At 45.9% G+C, this 16,089-nt stretch overlaps 1 protein-coding gene across 1 annotated transcript in view; it reads right to left on the reverse strand.

Moving 5' to 3' along the window:
- Positions 1–1,279: 1,279 nt before the first annotated feature.
- Positions 1,280–16,089, reverse strand: part of IFT140 (intraflagellar transport 140) — an 87,183-nt gene continuing 72,373 nt past the window's right edge. The window contains exons 19-30 of the mRNA XM_059826462.1: positions 11,150–11,327; positions 8,264–8,454; positions 7,120–7,215; positions 6,626–6,758; positions 6,391–6,534; positions 5,083–5,211; positions 4,685–4,867; positions 3,529–3,735; positions 3,092–3,304; positions 2,842–3,008; positions 2,359–2,500; positions 1,280–1,496 (exon numbers count right to left, since the gene is read on the reverse strand). Of these exons, the coding sequence (XP_059682445.1) occupies positions 1,293–1,496; positions 2,359–2,500; positions 2,842–3,008; positions 3,092–3,304; positions 3,529–3,735; positions 4,685–4,867; positions 5,083–5,211; positions 6,391–6,534; positions 6,626–6,758; positions 7,120–7,215; positions 8,264–8,454; positions 11,150–11,327 (1,987 nt within the window). The 3' untranslated portion in view covers positions 1,280–1,292. The remainder of the gene's footprint in view (positions 1,497–2,358; positions 2,501–2,841; positions 3,009–3,091; positions 3,305–3,528; positions 3,736–4,684; positions 4,868–5,082; positions 5,212–6,390; positions 6,535–6,625; positions 6,759–7,119; positions 7,216–8,263; positions 8,455–11,149; positions 11,328–16,089) is intronic.

Consider the following 16,089-nt stretch of genomic DNA (forward strand, 5'->3'; position numbering starts at 1 on the left):
CAGGGCTAAGTATGACATGCTCGTAACAAAGGCTCCTCTGTTTTCTAGCAGTCAGCGTTTGGTGGAATAGTTATTGGTCTGCTGTTCGAAGGGGTGGCATGGCATAGGGAATGACACCGCTGATGAGGTGGAAGAGCTGAATAGCTACAGCGAAGTTCTGAAAATGTGCCAAACCTTAAAGGCTTGAGCTAGAGCTGTGCTGTGGTTAGGAAGGAACAAACCAGGAATTCTTTTTGTATCATCTCAGTACAGAAGTAAGTTTCTATTAAAGGATAACTAACATCCAGATTTTGGCCTTAAAATCTGCCCCCACCCTTCTTCCCTGAAAGCATACAATTTAAAAACTTCATATTCACTCCAAATTTTGAAGCAAGTCACAAAATGGGAAAAAGAAAAATCACTCTAAGCAGAAGGGCTGGTTGGTATGAAATGTATGAGAGTGACTATAAATACACCTTCGTGGGGCAGTGTAACAGGATTAAAGGTGAGCAAAATCTTGGTTGCTTCTGTCAGGCTTCGCTTCTCGTGGCCCTGCGTGTGCGAGGGAACTAATCTGCATCCTAAAATCTGACTAGTACAGAGTGGCTTGACATAACAGCGGGGTTTCGAAAAGAAGCTTTGTTCGCTCCAAGCGACCCAGCTGGAGCAGGGGGGATTGGACCAGCTGACCTCTAGAGGTCCCTTCCGACCCCAGCCGTTCCGTGATTCTGGGGTTTACTCCAGGTTTTTGTATATGGTAGCTGTAGCCTACACGACCCTCTGATGTATTTAAATACAAAAGCTTTGGGTTGGGGGAGGTCTCCCTTCATTCTGCAGCAGGGGAGTACTTTAACTTTTACCCGAGCTCCTACCCAAAAGGGACAGAGATTGTTTTCAGAAGTTCTGACTTCCAGGGAATGACAAGTAAGCTAGCACCTTAGCAGATCAAAGTTGTACTGGAAAATTTTGTCAGCTCAGGAGTTTCCACCTCAGTCAGTCAGCTCTTTTCTGTACTTGGAAAAAGGCCTGAAGTTACAATATGCAGTTCTTGTTGGGTTTTTTCCCCTCAAATTTATTAAAATACTAAAACCAGCTTCATTACAGGATATACACGTGAATCTTTGTATGTAGTGTTTGAGATTAATATATTAACTTCAATACTGTTGCTCGTACAGTCAAGCAGGAAGAATAAATTTCTTGGTAATAACCAAAAAGCCCTGTCGTAGCAGTGTGTTGACTGATATGACCCCTAACGAGGACAGAATAAATGACCTAGTATTCAAGTCAACTTTGCCTTTGGTAAGTGTAAGTTGTCAAGGGTCCTCTGCTTCATCAGCCACTTCTTCCTCCACCTCCTTGTTCTCCATACTGCTGCGGCGAATTTGCTCTGGAACCAGGGTTCGGCTTAGGGGAATGCCTACTCCTCGGTGAACTGCCTCAATGGTCTGCTGAGTCACGTAGTAGCTCAGGTTCGTGGGCGGAATTCTTTTCTGCATCTCTTCCAGATAGCGGTAAGCCTAAAGTAATGCACAGAGATCACTGGGGGGGGGTGTCCTGCATATGTGAGTCCCAGCAAAACGGTGAAAAGCATCCCCCCATAGTGCATGGCTGAGCTTTTGACAGGAGCTCAGTTTTGAAGGGTGCTAACGCTTTGCCAGGAGTTGTAGCCTTTGCTAATGCCATGACCTTTCATTGTGACTTGTGTCAATTCTCTCTTTTTCAGTTTAAAAAAGAAGGGGTCTCAAAGGCTGGTTTTACATTCTCCAGATAGCCAAAGCGCTGTCAAAGTAACACCTTAAAAACAAGGTTAATCAGCACTTGGCATGGTGTAGTGGGCATGGAGTTGTTGGGTTGGTGGTTGGACTTGATGATCTTACAGGTCTTTTCCAACCTTAATGATTCTGTGATAATAAAGCACAGTTATAATAATTCCGTGATAATAAAGACAGTTTAGTCCAAACACTGGGGTGTGTGGCACTTCTGCCCTGAAGACGTGATTCACCGTTTCCTCAAATGACTGCAATTTTACAATTTTCTTTTCTTCTTTGGCCAGCTGGCAAATGAAGTACAGTGTAATGGCTGAGCCATGCACCCAGACAGACCCTTCTGTTCTTATCTAAAACTGGGAGTGTTTAAGAACCCACCACTATTTGTGCTCTCTGTCCTGTGAGCTTTCTTTTTCTCTTCAATCCCATGAGATGAAAAATATATTAATATGGATATAGTTCCTGAGGTCTACCACACACTGCTGTGAGCAGTTTCACTCCTGTAAAGGAGTCTCTACTATGGGATGTCTTCCTAGACAAGATAACCATGCTGCACCAAGCTGCACTGGTGTATACAAAACCCAGGTTCTGTAGATGGGAAGAATTAACTTACCATATGGAACTCCTCCACTTGTACGTAATGTTCAACCAGAAATCCCAAGACATCGCCGTGACGGATGGCGTTGTCATAATCTTGTTCAGCTATGAGAAGTTCACACTGTCTGACTGCTTCTTTGGGATCTTCAGAGTAAACTCTAGTAAAAAGCAAAAGGAAGCTGTTAACAATTTGGGGGAGAGCATTCACCTTGTCATGTGAAGAACAGGGAAGACTTTTTTACTGTGTTATGATTCTATAATTGCCTTTCTGGCTACACTTTCCTTGGTCAATACACTTGCTTATATTTCAGGTTACCTTTTCATCTTTAATGTCAACAGCACTTCTAAAAATCACATCATGGTTTCACTGCTAGAAAAATGTAACAGCAGCTTTTAAAAGTGAGTCTGCAAATTATTTATTAAACTGTAGGTACTAGTACAACTTTTCTTTTGTGATATTTCTGCCACTAGTTTACATGCTCTGAATACTGCAGCTCACCTCCGAGCCTGGATGAATCGCTTAATCAGGGTCATCTTGCTTTGCAAATGTGCTAATTTGCTTTCTTGTTCCAGAGGGCTTCGAGCCTTTGCTTTTGAAAGGCATTTATACGCTTCTGTCAGTGCTCCTTGCGCTTTCTCATAGTTCTGATACTCATCAATTTCTACCTGCAAGAGGAGAAGTGAGATTAATGTCTTGCTCCAGAGCTAACCAACCAAACGCCTTCAGCAGGCACAGAAGAGGGATGTACCTGAGCACATGCATCGTAGAAACCTGCCAGTAGGTCAAGGGCCCTTCCTTTAGTATAGAAGCTAATGATGTTCTTCATAATCTCGGGGTCCTTACGCCAATCCAGGGATTGTAGGTAGTTGGCTGCCATGATATAGATCTCTCTCTGCCTGGAAACTCCCGCAAAGAAGATAATTTTCTCAGTATCTCCAGATTTCAGCAGTGCCCTCATAGCCTAGCAATGGAAAGGGGGGACACGGGGGAAGAAGGGGGGTACATATCACTGTGAATGCAAAAACACAAGCTATGCTAAGATGGTTAGGAAGCCTTGTCTGAATAGTCTACTGCATGAAGGCTGTTCCAAGATTTACTTCTCAAAACACCCTTGTTTTGAGAAATCTTTGGAAGGTAATAGGCTCAGCCTCTTCAGCTTTTTTTTTTCTACGTATCGAAGCTGACCTTTAGCTTGTTTCCTGCTTGCGTGTATTTCTTCGTTGCCATGTGGTAATTGCCTTGTCTCATGCAGCAATCGGCGATTTGCTCCAACAGCTCTCTCCGGGACTCCTCAGAGATGTCCTTGGAGTCCTTGGAGACCGTCATCTTCTCAGCCATCTCCTCTGTGATGGTCAGGTTCTGCTTCAGGCAAAGTTGCAGCGCTTCGTGGTACTAATGGAAGTGAGAAAGCAAGGAGATGTTGCAAGCGCTACAGTGATGCTTCACATTGCTTGTGATGTAACCTACAGAAATTAGCTATATGAAGGCACAAGCGCTAGCAGATGTGGATGCTCTAGCTAGGACTTTGTTGTGTAATTAAGCATCCCGACATCAGCTCCTGTTCGAGTCCACACTGCCTCCTTTTGTTCGCTAAGAACGCATTTGTTCTTCCATGAAGACCGTTGTTTCTTACCTGTTTTCTCAGAGGACACTAGTGTGGCATGAAAGATTCATCCATTCTGTCTCTAAACATGACATTCTTGGAGACGCAGAAGTCAGATTTATTAGGCACGATTGATTATATTAAGTTTTTCAGCAGTTGTTAAATATTTTGCTACTTCCCATGGAGGAACAAACTATGAGTAGAATATACAATAGCTTTTATTGTACCCTTGCAAAACATGGAAGAAAGTAAGACATAGGAGCTCATCAGAGAGGAGTGGGATAGGAGCGCTTTGGTACCCAGCGGTGTGGTAAGGCCAAGTTGCCAGCACGCTGACGAGGGCAAGGCAGAAGTGCGTAAAAGTTCAGCTGTGAAATGAAGCACCTTAACTACGTTGGTGGTATGACAAGAGGGACAGTGTTGAGTTTTTTGACTGATGATGTTACAATTTCCTTGTCTCCAAATATGTTAGTTCAGAGAGTAGTTTGTCTTTTCCTCAGAGTGCAAAATCTGCAGGTTTCAAGCCAGAAATAAGACAAAAAAGGCAGGAATCCATTTTTAGAGTTGAGCCAGTGGGCTACCATCCCATGAGTCACTGGCATGAGAGGAAACTTTAAACCTTACAAATGTCTCCGCATATCTATTTACCAACAAAGATAAATGTATGCGCATGCTCGTACGTGCCTGTTGTGCTCCTCTTTACCTGTGCGTGGAGGGATTTGCGAAGCTGGACCTTACCTTTTTGGCTGTTAGCAGCAATTCCATTGCCTTCTCGTACTGAGCATGTTCAATAAAAAAATCGGAACAGCGCGCCAGCAGAGCTGGGTCTGATTTGTCATCCAGGTCTTCAGCAATTAGCTGTAGGGCCCCAAACTGCTGCGTGGCAAAGGCCAGCTCCAGTGCTTTGGAGAAATGTCCTGCCTGCAAAATTAAGAATGAGTCTTTAAAGACTAGAATAAGCCCCACAGAATCAGTTCACAGGATATCCTAGAGGGGATTAATAAAGCATTACCCACCATGAAGAAATGACTAATAGCCAGTACACAAAGTAAAAAATATAGTTGATTTAATGTTCCTCTGCTGTAGGAACCGCTTCAATTTAACATTTAGTATTTTTTACTAAAAAAGTCATTTACCTTGTGGTATAACATGACAGCTCTATCCATTTGCTCCCCCTTTTCCTCATAATAGCAGGCTGCCTCTATCATGTCTTCTGGAGAGCTCAGAAGAGCCAGGTTCATCAGCTGATCATCTAAATTGTTCTCCTATTCAAAAGCAAAGATTTGGCTCTAGGTACGCAGCAAACAGATTTCATCATTCTGCCTTCTGGCCAGGCTACAGCTTTATACTGTCACATAGCAGCCCTTCAGCCCCCTTCTGTGTAAAACCTGTACCAACCCAAGCAACTCTGAGCTGCAATGATGATAATTTGTTTCAGGCAGTTTTCTGTTGAGATATACAAGAAAATAACATCCCACACAACCAAGCCTTTATAGATGCATCTTTTGTAGAAGACACAGGCAGAAACCAGGAGCCTCTTCAAAGTGGGCTGTATATGAGCAAGCAGTGTCTCACAAGAGAGAACAGAATCACTAAGGTTGGAAAAGACCTATAAGATCATCAGGTCCAACCACCAACCCAACCCCACCATGCCCACTAAACCATGTCCCGCAGTGCCATGTCCACACGTTCCTTCAACACCTCCAGGGATGGTGACTCCACCACCTCCCTGGGCAGCCTCTTCCAGTGCTTCACCACTCAGTCAAGAAATTTTTCCTAATATCCAGCCTGAGCCTCCCCGGCACCACTTGAGGCCATTTCCTCTTGTCCTATCACTTGTCACTTGGGAGAAGAGACCAACGCCCACCTCCCCACAACCCCCTTTCAGGCAGTTGTAGAGAGCGATGAGGTCTCCCCTCAGCCTCCTCTTCTCCAGACTGAACAACCCCAGCTCCCTCAGCCGCTCCTCATCAGACTTGTGCTCCAGACCCCTCACCAGCTCCGTCGCCCTTCTCTGGACACGCTCCAGCACCTCAATGTCCTTCTTGTAGTGAGGGGCCCAACACTGAACACAGCATTCGAGGTGCGGCCTCACCAGCGCAGAGTACAGGGGCAGTATCACCTCCCTACTCCTGCTGGCCACGCTGCTTCTGATACAGGCCAGGATGCTGTTGGCCTTCTTGGCCACCTGGACACACTGCTGGCTCATCTTCAGCCGGCTGTTGATCAACACCCCCAGGTCCTTTTCTGTGGGGCAGCTTTCCAGCCACTCATCCCCAAGCCTGTAGCGTTGCATGGGGTTGTTGCAGGACCCGCCACTTGGCCTTGTTGAACCTCATACAATGTTAGGATGGGCACAAACAACTTGTACTGCTTTCATTCTGTGTGCTGCCTAAGGATAGAAGCCTGCTTCACTTTTGGACATAAATTTGGGCTTTGCTTACCTTACACAAGCGGATGGCATTGTTAAATGCCTGCGCCCTGGTGTAGAAATGTACAGCCTGCTTGATTTCATCCTGACTCTCATACTGGCGAGCCAAGTGATACGATGCTGCCCAGTTCCCCGTTTCATTTGCTATTTCAGCAGCCTGAAAAGGAAATCGTACAGCTTTGCTTTGTGCCCATATGCACCCCAGGAATGAGCATTCTCTGGAAGCAGATGGGAGCAGGCTGCCTTACCTTCTGAATGTTGCCCTGAAAGCAGTGGACACGGACTAGGGAAAAATAATCCTGAGCCAGCGCATAGTATTTTAGTGCGGATTCCATATCTGACTGGCTCTCCAGATACTGTGCCCACCATTTCCACAGGCTCCTAGAAAAGCAACAATATTAACTGCAGTAACAAGAATTGCCAGAGACTGCATTTTTCACTCCTGGAGATCTTGATCTCAAGACTAGGTACATTTTTTTAGAATGTAGATAGGCTTTACCCCAACTCAAGGGTGACCTTCAAAGGTCTGCGCTATAAGGGGGTTCAGCCTAGGTATCTAATGTGGCGGTTCTTTAGCGAGATGTAGCATAATCCTGAAACGCTGTAGGAGGATCATCATGGATAAGGCAGGGGTTGAACTAGGAGCTGAGAGGATTCATACTCCTCCTTCCCTGCTCTCTTCACAAGTTGTATTTCAGACCTGAAAGTCCCACTGGGGAAAAGGAACAAACATAGCACTGACTTGTCTTTCATCTTGTTGACGTAGTTCTCCAGGGCTTGTAAGTCTTCAGAGAGCATTCGGGGTACCTCGAACCTATGTGTGTCTGACTTCTCATAGCTGTAGAGGAAAAAAAAAAAAATATAAGAAATTACTACCTTCTTATTTGCTCACTTCCTGTGTAAAAAAAATTATCCATTTAATGTTCTGTGATAGCTATAGAGTGACAACACTGGTAACGCTGCTTCATTTGTATTCTTAAGTAAGTAAGTAAGTAAGTTCACTGTGAGACCAGTTGCAGTCTGCCTCAATGGTCCTTCAAGGCCCCTGGAATTGGGGAGGCAATGTGCTCACAGAACAGTAAATACTTCAAAAGTGCCAGTGATGGCCCAAAGAAATATCCCAGAAAGCTCCCCAAACATCAAGCACATCCCTGTGCAACTGGCTGAAAAGGTCACAAGAGCCCTGGGCTCCTCACCTCGCCTAGCCCTGCCACCCACGGCAACTTCAGCCTCTTCGCCACTGCCGGGAGACCACTGCACTGATGCCACCATCCATCGTTGGAGCCTCTCCTCACCTCCCTGCCCACCCTGATCATCTAACGGGTCCGTCTGATCACGTCAGAGCTCTGCTTTGACTTTGACCAGAAGTGACCTTATTATTATATTGTGAGGCTTCATATGGTAAAACTCATATAAAAGCAAGATTTCAAACAATAAATACAACACGTTAAAAATCACCTCCCCTAACTCATCAGTCACAGGAGAGGACCAGGTGCCAGAAGCACCCAAATCAGACTAAATTCTGCCAGAGCAGTTGTGTCTGGGACGCTCAGGAGAAGTAAACAAGTGGTTTTGTCATGGAAAAGGAAGGAAAAGAGGGCAATGGTCTTCCAGAGACAAGTACAGGATTGGATATTAGTGGGGTTCAACTCTTGGCCCCAAACAAGACACTTAACCTTTCTGACGCTAAGCTTTATTAGCCTGGGAGGGTGCTGGGAAGTTTATTGTAACAATGCTTTCACTCCATGAGATAGAAAGCACCAGAAACAGGAAAAGACTTTAATTAATTATTAGCAGTCATCACCAGACATCCTCCTTAGCCTGCCTCCAGTCTTCCCGGGAGAACGAGGCTCCAAATCCCCCAGGTGCTGCAGGCTGGTGCTTACTGGGTGAGTGCAAGACTCTGCTCTCCGCTTGCCTCCAGGTGCTTAGCGTAGTTGTAGTACGTGGTGCGTAGGTGAACCCGATCGTGAGCTTCAGCTGTTTCGATGGCTTTCTGCCACTGGTTTGAGGCTTGGTAGAACTTGTTCAGGAGGTCGTAGCGTTTGCAAGCCTTGTACAGGCGCTCCGCGTCCTCCTGGAAGGAAAGCATACAAATACCTCGTTAGCTCCGACCGGCGTTTCGTAGGTGTCCTTCACAACAGACGCTGCGCTTCGGAGTAGTTTATTAGTGCAGGTCATTGTAATGCAATTAAAGTAACAATAATTCAGGCAGGGGATTTAACCAACTAAATATATGTAACCTGGGATAGCACATTCCTGGGAAACAGGATGTTTATGTGAAAATAAGGAAAGCACTCAGATCCTGGCATTTACCGTACAGTATCAACTGGGGGGTGACATGAGCAAGCCGTCAACAATTAAACGCTGTCATCAGGAGCGTAAACCATTTCAGAAAGGGGAGATACGCTCATGCAGGGCTACAGTTAACGGCCACGCTGCCTACCCAGAGGTGAGGGCCAGGAGAAGGTCCCAGACCAAAACCAGGGACTTTGGCAAGAAGGCGTTACGTGCCAGGGGTCCGTGTCCCCCCGCAACCTCCAAGCAGGTCTAAGAGGCAGCAACGCTGCTGGTGGATAACGGAGATCCATTCCTGGGAATAAATGCTAATAATTTAAGACAGAATTAGAACAGGAGGATTTTGCTGATGCTGACACAAGGGCGAGCAAATTTGGAACTATTATTTTTATGCTTTGAGAGGTACTCCTGTGGAAGGAGCATTTTCCTGCTCCACCCAACTGCTGTCCAGCTGAACACTATATTTAGTAAATTGAGATTATCTGTCCAAGACAGAAAAATAGTGTCTGTCTCTTATTGTCTCAAATTCAAAAAAGCACAGAAAGTAGAGATGGAAGATGCCTGGACTATGATTCTGTATGAGATGAAAAAAAGCAACAGAACTGCATTCGTTTTTCTACAGTTCCCCTCCACCTCTCCAAATAGATCTAAATATCCAAAAAAAGGCGTATTGACACTTTTCAGCCTCACAGCTTTCTCTGCCAGGAAGCTTTTCCAAACATTTAGTTTAAATTTTCCTCTTCTTCTTCTCTTCAACTCAGAATAGTTATTCTATCTCTCTAGCATTTATACTCTTGAAATAGTTGCAGATTGCTAAACACCTTTTTAAGCCAAATTGTAATTATTCAGCTATCTTAAAGATTTCCTCGTCTGTGAAATCTTTCCAAGAGCTTAACAATTTGCGATGATTTTCTCTGAACTTCTTCCAGTTCATCAACGTTTTTTTCTGGTAATGAGATACTTAAGGGTGGAAGTCAATGTTCCAGCTGTAGCTGCAAGGACTACATAGACAGAAGTTATCAAATCCAAGCCCCAGGATGTGGTGTCTCCTCAAATGCAGCCCCAAACAGATTTTTGCTGTCATAGCACCTTGCCATTTTTTTTTCTAATTCGTGATTTCCCATGAACTGTGGGGTATTATTTCATCAATTCTCCTTTCCCAGTTCTTCCCTCGTACAGATCATACGCCTGGATCTTTTATGGTTCCCAAACTAAAAAAATCTCTGCTTTTCTCTACAGATCATCAATGAAGACATGAAATAAAGGCAAACTGAGTGGAATACATGCTTTTATCATTCATCTAACTCAACAGCGCTCCGGACAGTTTTCAATCCACATGATAATGCTGGTCTCAAACCCATTTTAGATCTCAGGTCTATTGGTAATGACGGAGCAGGTTCAGACTGCAATAAAGAGACATGGGAAAGACAAAGTCCATTTTGGTATGTATTTGCTGCCAGGTCAGGCTCCAGATACGGGTCCAAGGGACAAGTCATCCCATGCACCAGACTCCGGGGAGAACAGCCCGACCGCATCCTCCGGTTGTGCTGGATCCAGGCAAGTTCCTGCTCCCACGACGGGAGAAGCTGGGATGTAAATCTGGGCGACGGTAGTAGCGCAGGCATCCCTGGGACAGCACCAGCAGCAAATGGGACTCGCCAGAGCTCTCCAGCCCCGCAGGAAACATCCATTTTGCGTAAACTGCTTAAATGCCTTAAGCCAACCCTCGCTCCCTGGCAGAGCACAGCTTTAGCCTTTCACTCTACAAACAAACATGTCAAAATGGAACTTGGCGTTTCCCATATCGGACCTTAAAATATGTTTGTTGAAACGTTTTAGCTAGAATACTTTAAAGTACATCCTTTTTTTAATCCAGTCAAACCTAGAATGATTAAGCTTGGAAGAATTACGCCCCAAGAAAACAGTTTTCCTGTTTAATGTTTCACACATAAACCATGCTTAAAAGATGTTTCCTTCATTCGGCAGCTTCCTTCATTCAGCATTTTTTCACACGGGAGTAAAACTCCCGTATAAATTCTGTACAGCAGTTGAGAAAACAGACAAATTAATTCGCTATACCCTTACGTGGCTATGGCTCCTGGTACTCTTATTTCCAGGCATCAGATTCTGCCACGCTCATTCCCATCTACTCTTTGAGGAACACGAAAAGGGCTCAGGGGGCTGCTGAGCCTCTGGAGTTCAGGGAAAGCCCCTGATGAGCGTCACGCAGGAATCGTGCAGCACGGGGCTGTGCAACGCTGGAGGAGATGCCTATTTCCCTAGGAGAAAAACTCAACTTCAGGAAAATAATTGTCAGAACCATTCTTCAGCACTCCTTGGAAACCTGGCAATAGGTTTGACTCCCCTCCAAGGTTTTTGCATCTCGGAATTTAAAAAAAAAGATCAGTTTCTCATTTTTGCCCCTAGTTAAGTGGGGTGGGTATTCCCGGATGCGTGTGGTCGGCGGGGTTTACCAGCATGCCCAGCTGAATGGCCAGCACCGCCACTCTGGCCTCCTGCTCTGGTTCTTGGTCAGCCTCCCTCAACGCCTTGGCTCCTCTTGCGTGACCCATGTTTCCAAGGCAAATTTTGGCAACGTCGAGCCTCTGAGTCTTCACGCACATGCGAGCCATGTTCTCCCAGACAGCCTCACTGTGAGAAATGGGAAAGAAAAGGAGAGTGGTTATGGCGTCACCTTTAAGGCTTGGGTACTAAGCAGGTAAGATGCAAGGGAAGAGGATAGTGTGAAAGGGAAAACCATTTGTGCATTGGACACTTGCTGGGTGTAACAGAGACTCCATTTGCTGCGTGGAGATTGAAGAGGAACAGAAATAGGCGTCAGACGTAAAGGTTAGTTCTGGAGCTGAATGCCCACAGCCTTAAGGAAATATTGCGGGTTTTGGTTTACACCAATGTCTAAATAAAAGCAGTTCTGTTTGCAGGTCTATAAACATTTAGCGTGCACCCATCACTGTGGTTCTTGCTGTAGCTGCAACACGTGGACATTCACAACACCCCCCACATCGATGTTCAGAATTCAAAAGAAGAACTATAAGAAAAGTCTTACATACGCAAACCTTAGACTGGAAACGTCCTGCTACTGCCCTGCGTAGTTCAAATATGGAACAGCTATTAGGAGCTTAATCGTTGCACTCAACGACAGGGAATGATGTGCAGGAAACAAATGACCACCTATCACTTTCTAATTTAAAACGTGCATAAAAAATGGCACAAAGAAAAGCTCTGCAATGCTCAGAACGAGAACTCCTCTGGGCTAAGAGCTTACACTTTACATCGCAAAATCCTCTGCCAAGACAGAGGCAGGGACTGTCGGAGCACGGCGCTCCCACGCGGGAACGTCAGGTCTCAGCAGGCAGCGTTGCTCAACAGAAGGACTGTGACACACGACCATTACACGGAGTGACAAGCAAAGGTTTCTGTAGCTTCTATGTACATTTGAGGCTCTTCAGAATAAAATGCAATACGTTTGACTAATAGAAACCATAAGGATTCAAAATACGGGGTTTTTTCAGTGTGTGAACCTCAGCGGGGGTACGGTCTATACAGTTCTCAGCCACCACCGCAGCACAAGTTTAAGTATCCAAATGATAAAAGCAGGAAAAAAAAGAAAAAAAGGAAAAGAGTTGAATGACACTTCAGGTCCTGCATCTGCAAGCAAATCCCCTTCCAGTTTTCCTATGATTAAACCGTTTTTCTCTTCCCAGTTGCTGGGGGAAAGCGCTGCACAAACAGGAGAAAGCGACTAACTGGGAAGCAGCGAAGCGGATGAGACACAACGTGCTGTCAAACACATACAATGAAAAGAAAGGCAGAGAAAAAATGCTTTTCCTAATTCATTTTACAATTAGATCATTGTTCATTTGCAACTACAACTGGTATTAAGTTTTCGGGTAGCAATCAACATAAATATGTGATATAAACTTCATTAAGGCCAAACAGTATAGAGAAAATAAAGAAATCAGGGACAAATTTCAGGTAGTTCAGAAGTTTTGCTTGTTCAGAAAAGCAAAAATGCACAGCTGAATATTTTACTGAATTTCTTACATCTGCCTGTCCATGCTGAATGTGGTTCAACCGCAGCCTCCTCTCACGCTCTGCTCCGACACGTCCGAGTCCCCCAGGCTGGGGAGCCAAAGGGAACATCGAAACAGAGGGCAGTCATTTCTGAACTGGAAAGGCCTTACATAAACTTCAGCGCTAGATCCTTCTGAGAGTAAGTCTAGGCATCACCACTCGATACAGAAAAGCTGACTTGTATCGGCAGAAGATGTGGCCATTCTAATTTTTGAAAAGTCGGAATTGTTTCTCTTTTATTCCAGCCAGTGCCTGTATCTGGAACTGGAAAAAGCAGTAAAACCACCTTTAAAGAACATTCAGGTCTTGGTGGATATTGTCACCTGGCTTTGATCAACAAGGACAGCGAGTTCTGTCATTAGTAAAAGATGTCAAATCTCGTGCGCATGGGCATGGCTGTGCCTCACTACGCATAAGGAAAAGAAAGAAACGTATTTGCCAAAAACTGTAGCATGCCAGAAGAAGTCGCCAAGAGCCGTTTCACTCTGGGTGAAGGAACGCGCGCCTGTGCTGTGCTTTGTCAAACTGACTAACAGCAAGTTTCTGAAAGGAAATCAAAAATTTATTTTTCAGAGCCTTGACAGCTCGCCATTCCCTCAACGCAAGAAGATGAGAGTTCATGGGCTTGAACAGGGACGAGTGGATGAGAAATCTTATTTAGACTACAGGGAGTGGAAACTTTTGAAAGGAAATAAACCAAATAGTGTATTTTAAAGTACAAAGTTAAAAGATAACAGTGTGCGGAGACATAGAGCAGGACTTAGAAGATGCTACTCATCTATCAGCTGCGTTACGCTTTGCTGAATGGCAACGGCTCCTGCCAACTTCAAAACTCAGTGGGAGCTGCTGCCCCCGGGATGCCTCTTTGGGAGCTCTTGCCCCAGGCACAACCTGCCAGTGGGCCACCTCGGCACCCCTGCCAGCCGTACGCAGTGGACCACCCAGATGTACCTCTGCCCTGAGGAGCTGGAGCTCTGCCATCCCAGCTCTTCTTCCTCCACTCCAAACCATTTGCAAAACCCACCTGAGCGGCTCCAGCAGCGGGGTGCCGCGAGGGTGCACCAAACACAGCGGAAGAAACATCTCCAGTTGATGTGCTCTGCGTTTATTTGGCAAGCACTGCCTGATAGTCCCAGCTGGGCAGATGGTGAGCGCGCACCAGGAATTCAGCACTGTGGTCAAACTGGACCAAAGCCACTGAATTTGGAAGTGTTCACGGTAGAGCAGTGCTTGCATGGACTTCTCCAGCACAGAAACCACAGCAAGAGACAGGCTAAGAGCAGCGCACCAGGACAAGTATCTATGAAACATGAAAACACTGCATCCCTCTGAGCAGCCCTTCTCCTGCCTCTGCCCTCCAGAAGCACTTGAAGGAATGTTTCATCTAATCAACACAGCCCTGCTCTGCACAGAGGAGTTCCCATTCTCCCACTGGAGCTAAGGATGGCTTTGTCAGCAGCTGCATGGGGGAGAACCCACAGCCAAACCTTCTCCTCTGGTTGACGTGGAGCTGCAGCACAGGCTGGTTCTTTCAGTAGACACGTCCCTCGCAAGAAGGACACTGCTCTGACAAGGCACATACACGTATTATTTCAATATTCTTCCTGCAGCGAAATATTAGGAAACTCTTTCTGCTTTGAGAGACCGTTCATTTTAGCACCACATTCCATATACCACTGCCAAGCTACGCAAGTATTTCTGACATAGCAACACACTATTTGCTTGCAAAGACCATCTTCATATGCATATATTAGATACTTATTATTTGTTTGTATTTATTATTTTAATATATTGTTTATTATACCTTATTTAAAAACTAGAGAGGTACCAGAGTAACACCACCCTGTGGAATGCAAAAGATCCGAAATACTTTACAGAAATGAACGACCACACAACAGACAGAAGGTCTCGCTGCCTAACAGAGGCACAAACCCAGAGCTGTTGACCACCACAGAGCACCGTGACCAAGCCTCAGCTGGGCAACGGCATGGACCGTGTCTCACCAAAACCACGGGGGGATAACGCAGCAGATCCGCGCTCCCAAACCTGGGCCGGGGCCAGGATGCTGGGACTGATCCACCCACAGCTCCCGCAGAAAGACCAGGGGACCTTCAGCCAGAACCTCAGTTTTACCTTTACCCTGAAAAGACACCTCCAGCCTCTCCACACCACGGCTGATCAGAGAGAACAGCCACTTTTTATAACGCCAAATTGTTTTTTAGACATTTCCCTCGCAAATTATTCAGCTTGAGGCACCCGGCAGGCTTGCTGGCAGGAGCGGGCAGGCCTGCGGGCAAGGGATGGGTTTAGAAAAGAGAACGATCCGGGAGGCACCACCAACATGCTTCCATGTTTCTCCGTGTCTCAAGAAGACCAGCCTCGGCCTTGGGATGCACCATCTCCCTAGCAGGCGGGCACCTCCGACACCAGAACAAGAGTCCTGCCCATCACTTTTGCTGCCCATCGGGAATGTGGGCAAATTAATGCGGGTCTGGTTAAGGAACAAGAAGCAGGAGGTGCAGAACAGGCTCACTTAAATCCCAGGCAAACCCACGGTTTAGCTCTCAACAGTTGTTAGCGCGGCGAGCAAGACAAATCTATCTGCGCATCCCTAAAAAGCAGCAACTCTTCTCTCCAGGCCTGGCCCCGCTGCCGCGCATAAAATGCCAAGTGATGATTTACCCTGCCCCCAGCTCATGCTCCGGGAATTTCCTGTTCTTCCCCTCCTCCTCCTCCTCCTCCTCTTCTCCCCCCTGGAAAGCCGCTCACATCTGTACTTCATCAGCCGAAGCTGGAAAGTTAATGAAGACCAGACGCAGCAAAAGCGCGAGCAGAGCCATGGGAACGCGCTCCCCCAGCACCCGGGGGAGACGCCTCCCCGAGAGGCACACGGATAAACGAGCCGCTGCTGCACCCCAAACTCCCAGCCTTCAGGCCACATCGACAGCGCCACGGGTCTGGAAAGCGAACTCGGACGCCTCTTAAGACTGGACACAAATTTTAGCACGTATCTGATGAGAAAGTTTGTCTCCCTTGATATCTGATCTTTTGTGTCTGTTTTTCTATGAAACTCTTTATAGCATCTAACAGTCTGATCTTACAAACCCTTCTGTTCCTATATATTTTTCATCGCCCATTTTGCATGGAAGTTTAAAGAAAAAAAAAATCCAGTAAATGAAGTATTATTTAGAAGTGCTAGAGATTTATATGTCTGAAGCACCTCACTACAAAATCTCTCTCCCTCTATTTAATGGGGTATATGTGGAAAATGAACATATGTTCTGTCTCTTGTCTCTAAATATCTTGATCGGGAGAAAAA

The sequence above is a fragment of the Gavia stellata genome, chromosome 18 (assembly GCF_030936135.1).
Source record: "Gavia stellata isolate bGavSte3 chromosome 18, bGavSte3.hap2, whole genome shotgun sequence".
NCBI classification, from domain to species: domain Eukaryota; kingdom Metazoa; phylum Chordata; class Aves; order Gaviiformes; family Gaviidae; genus Gavia; species Gavia stellata.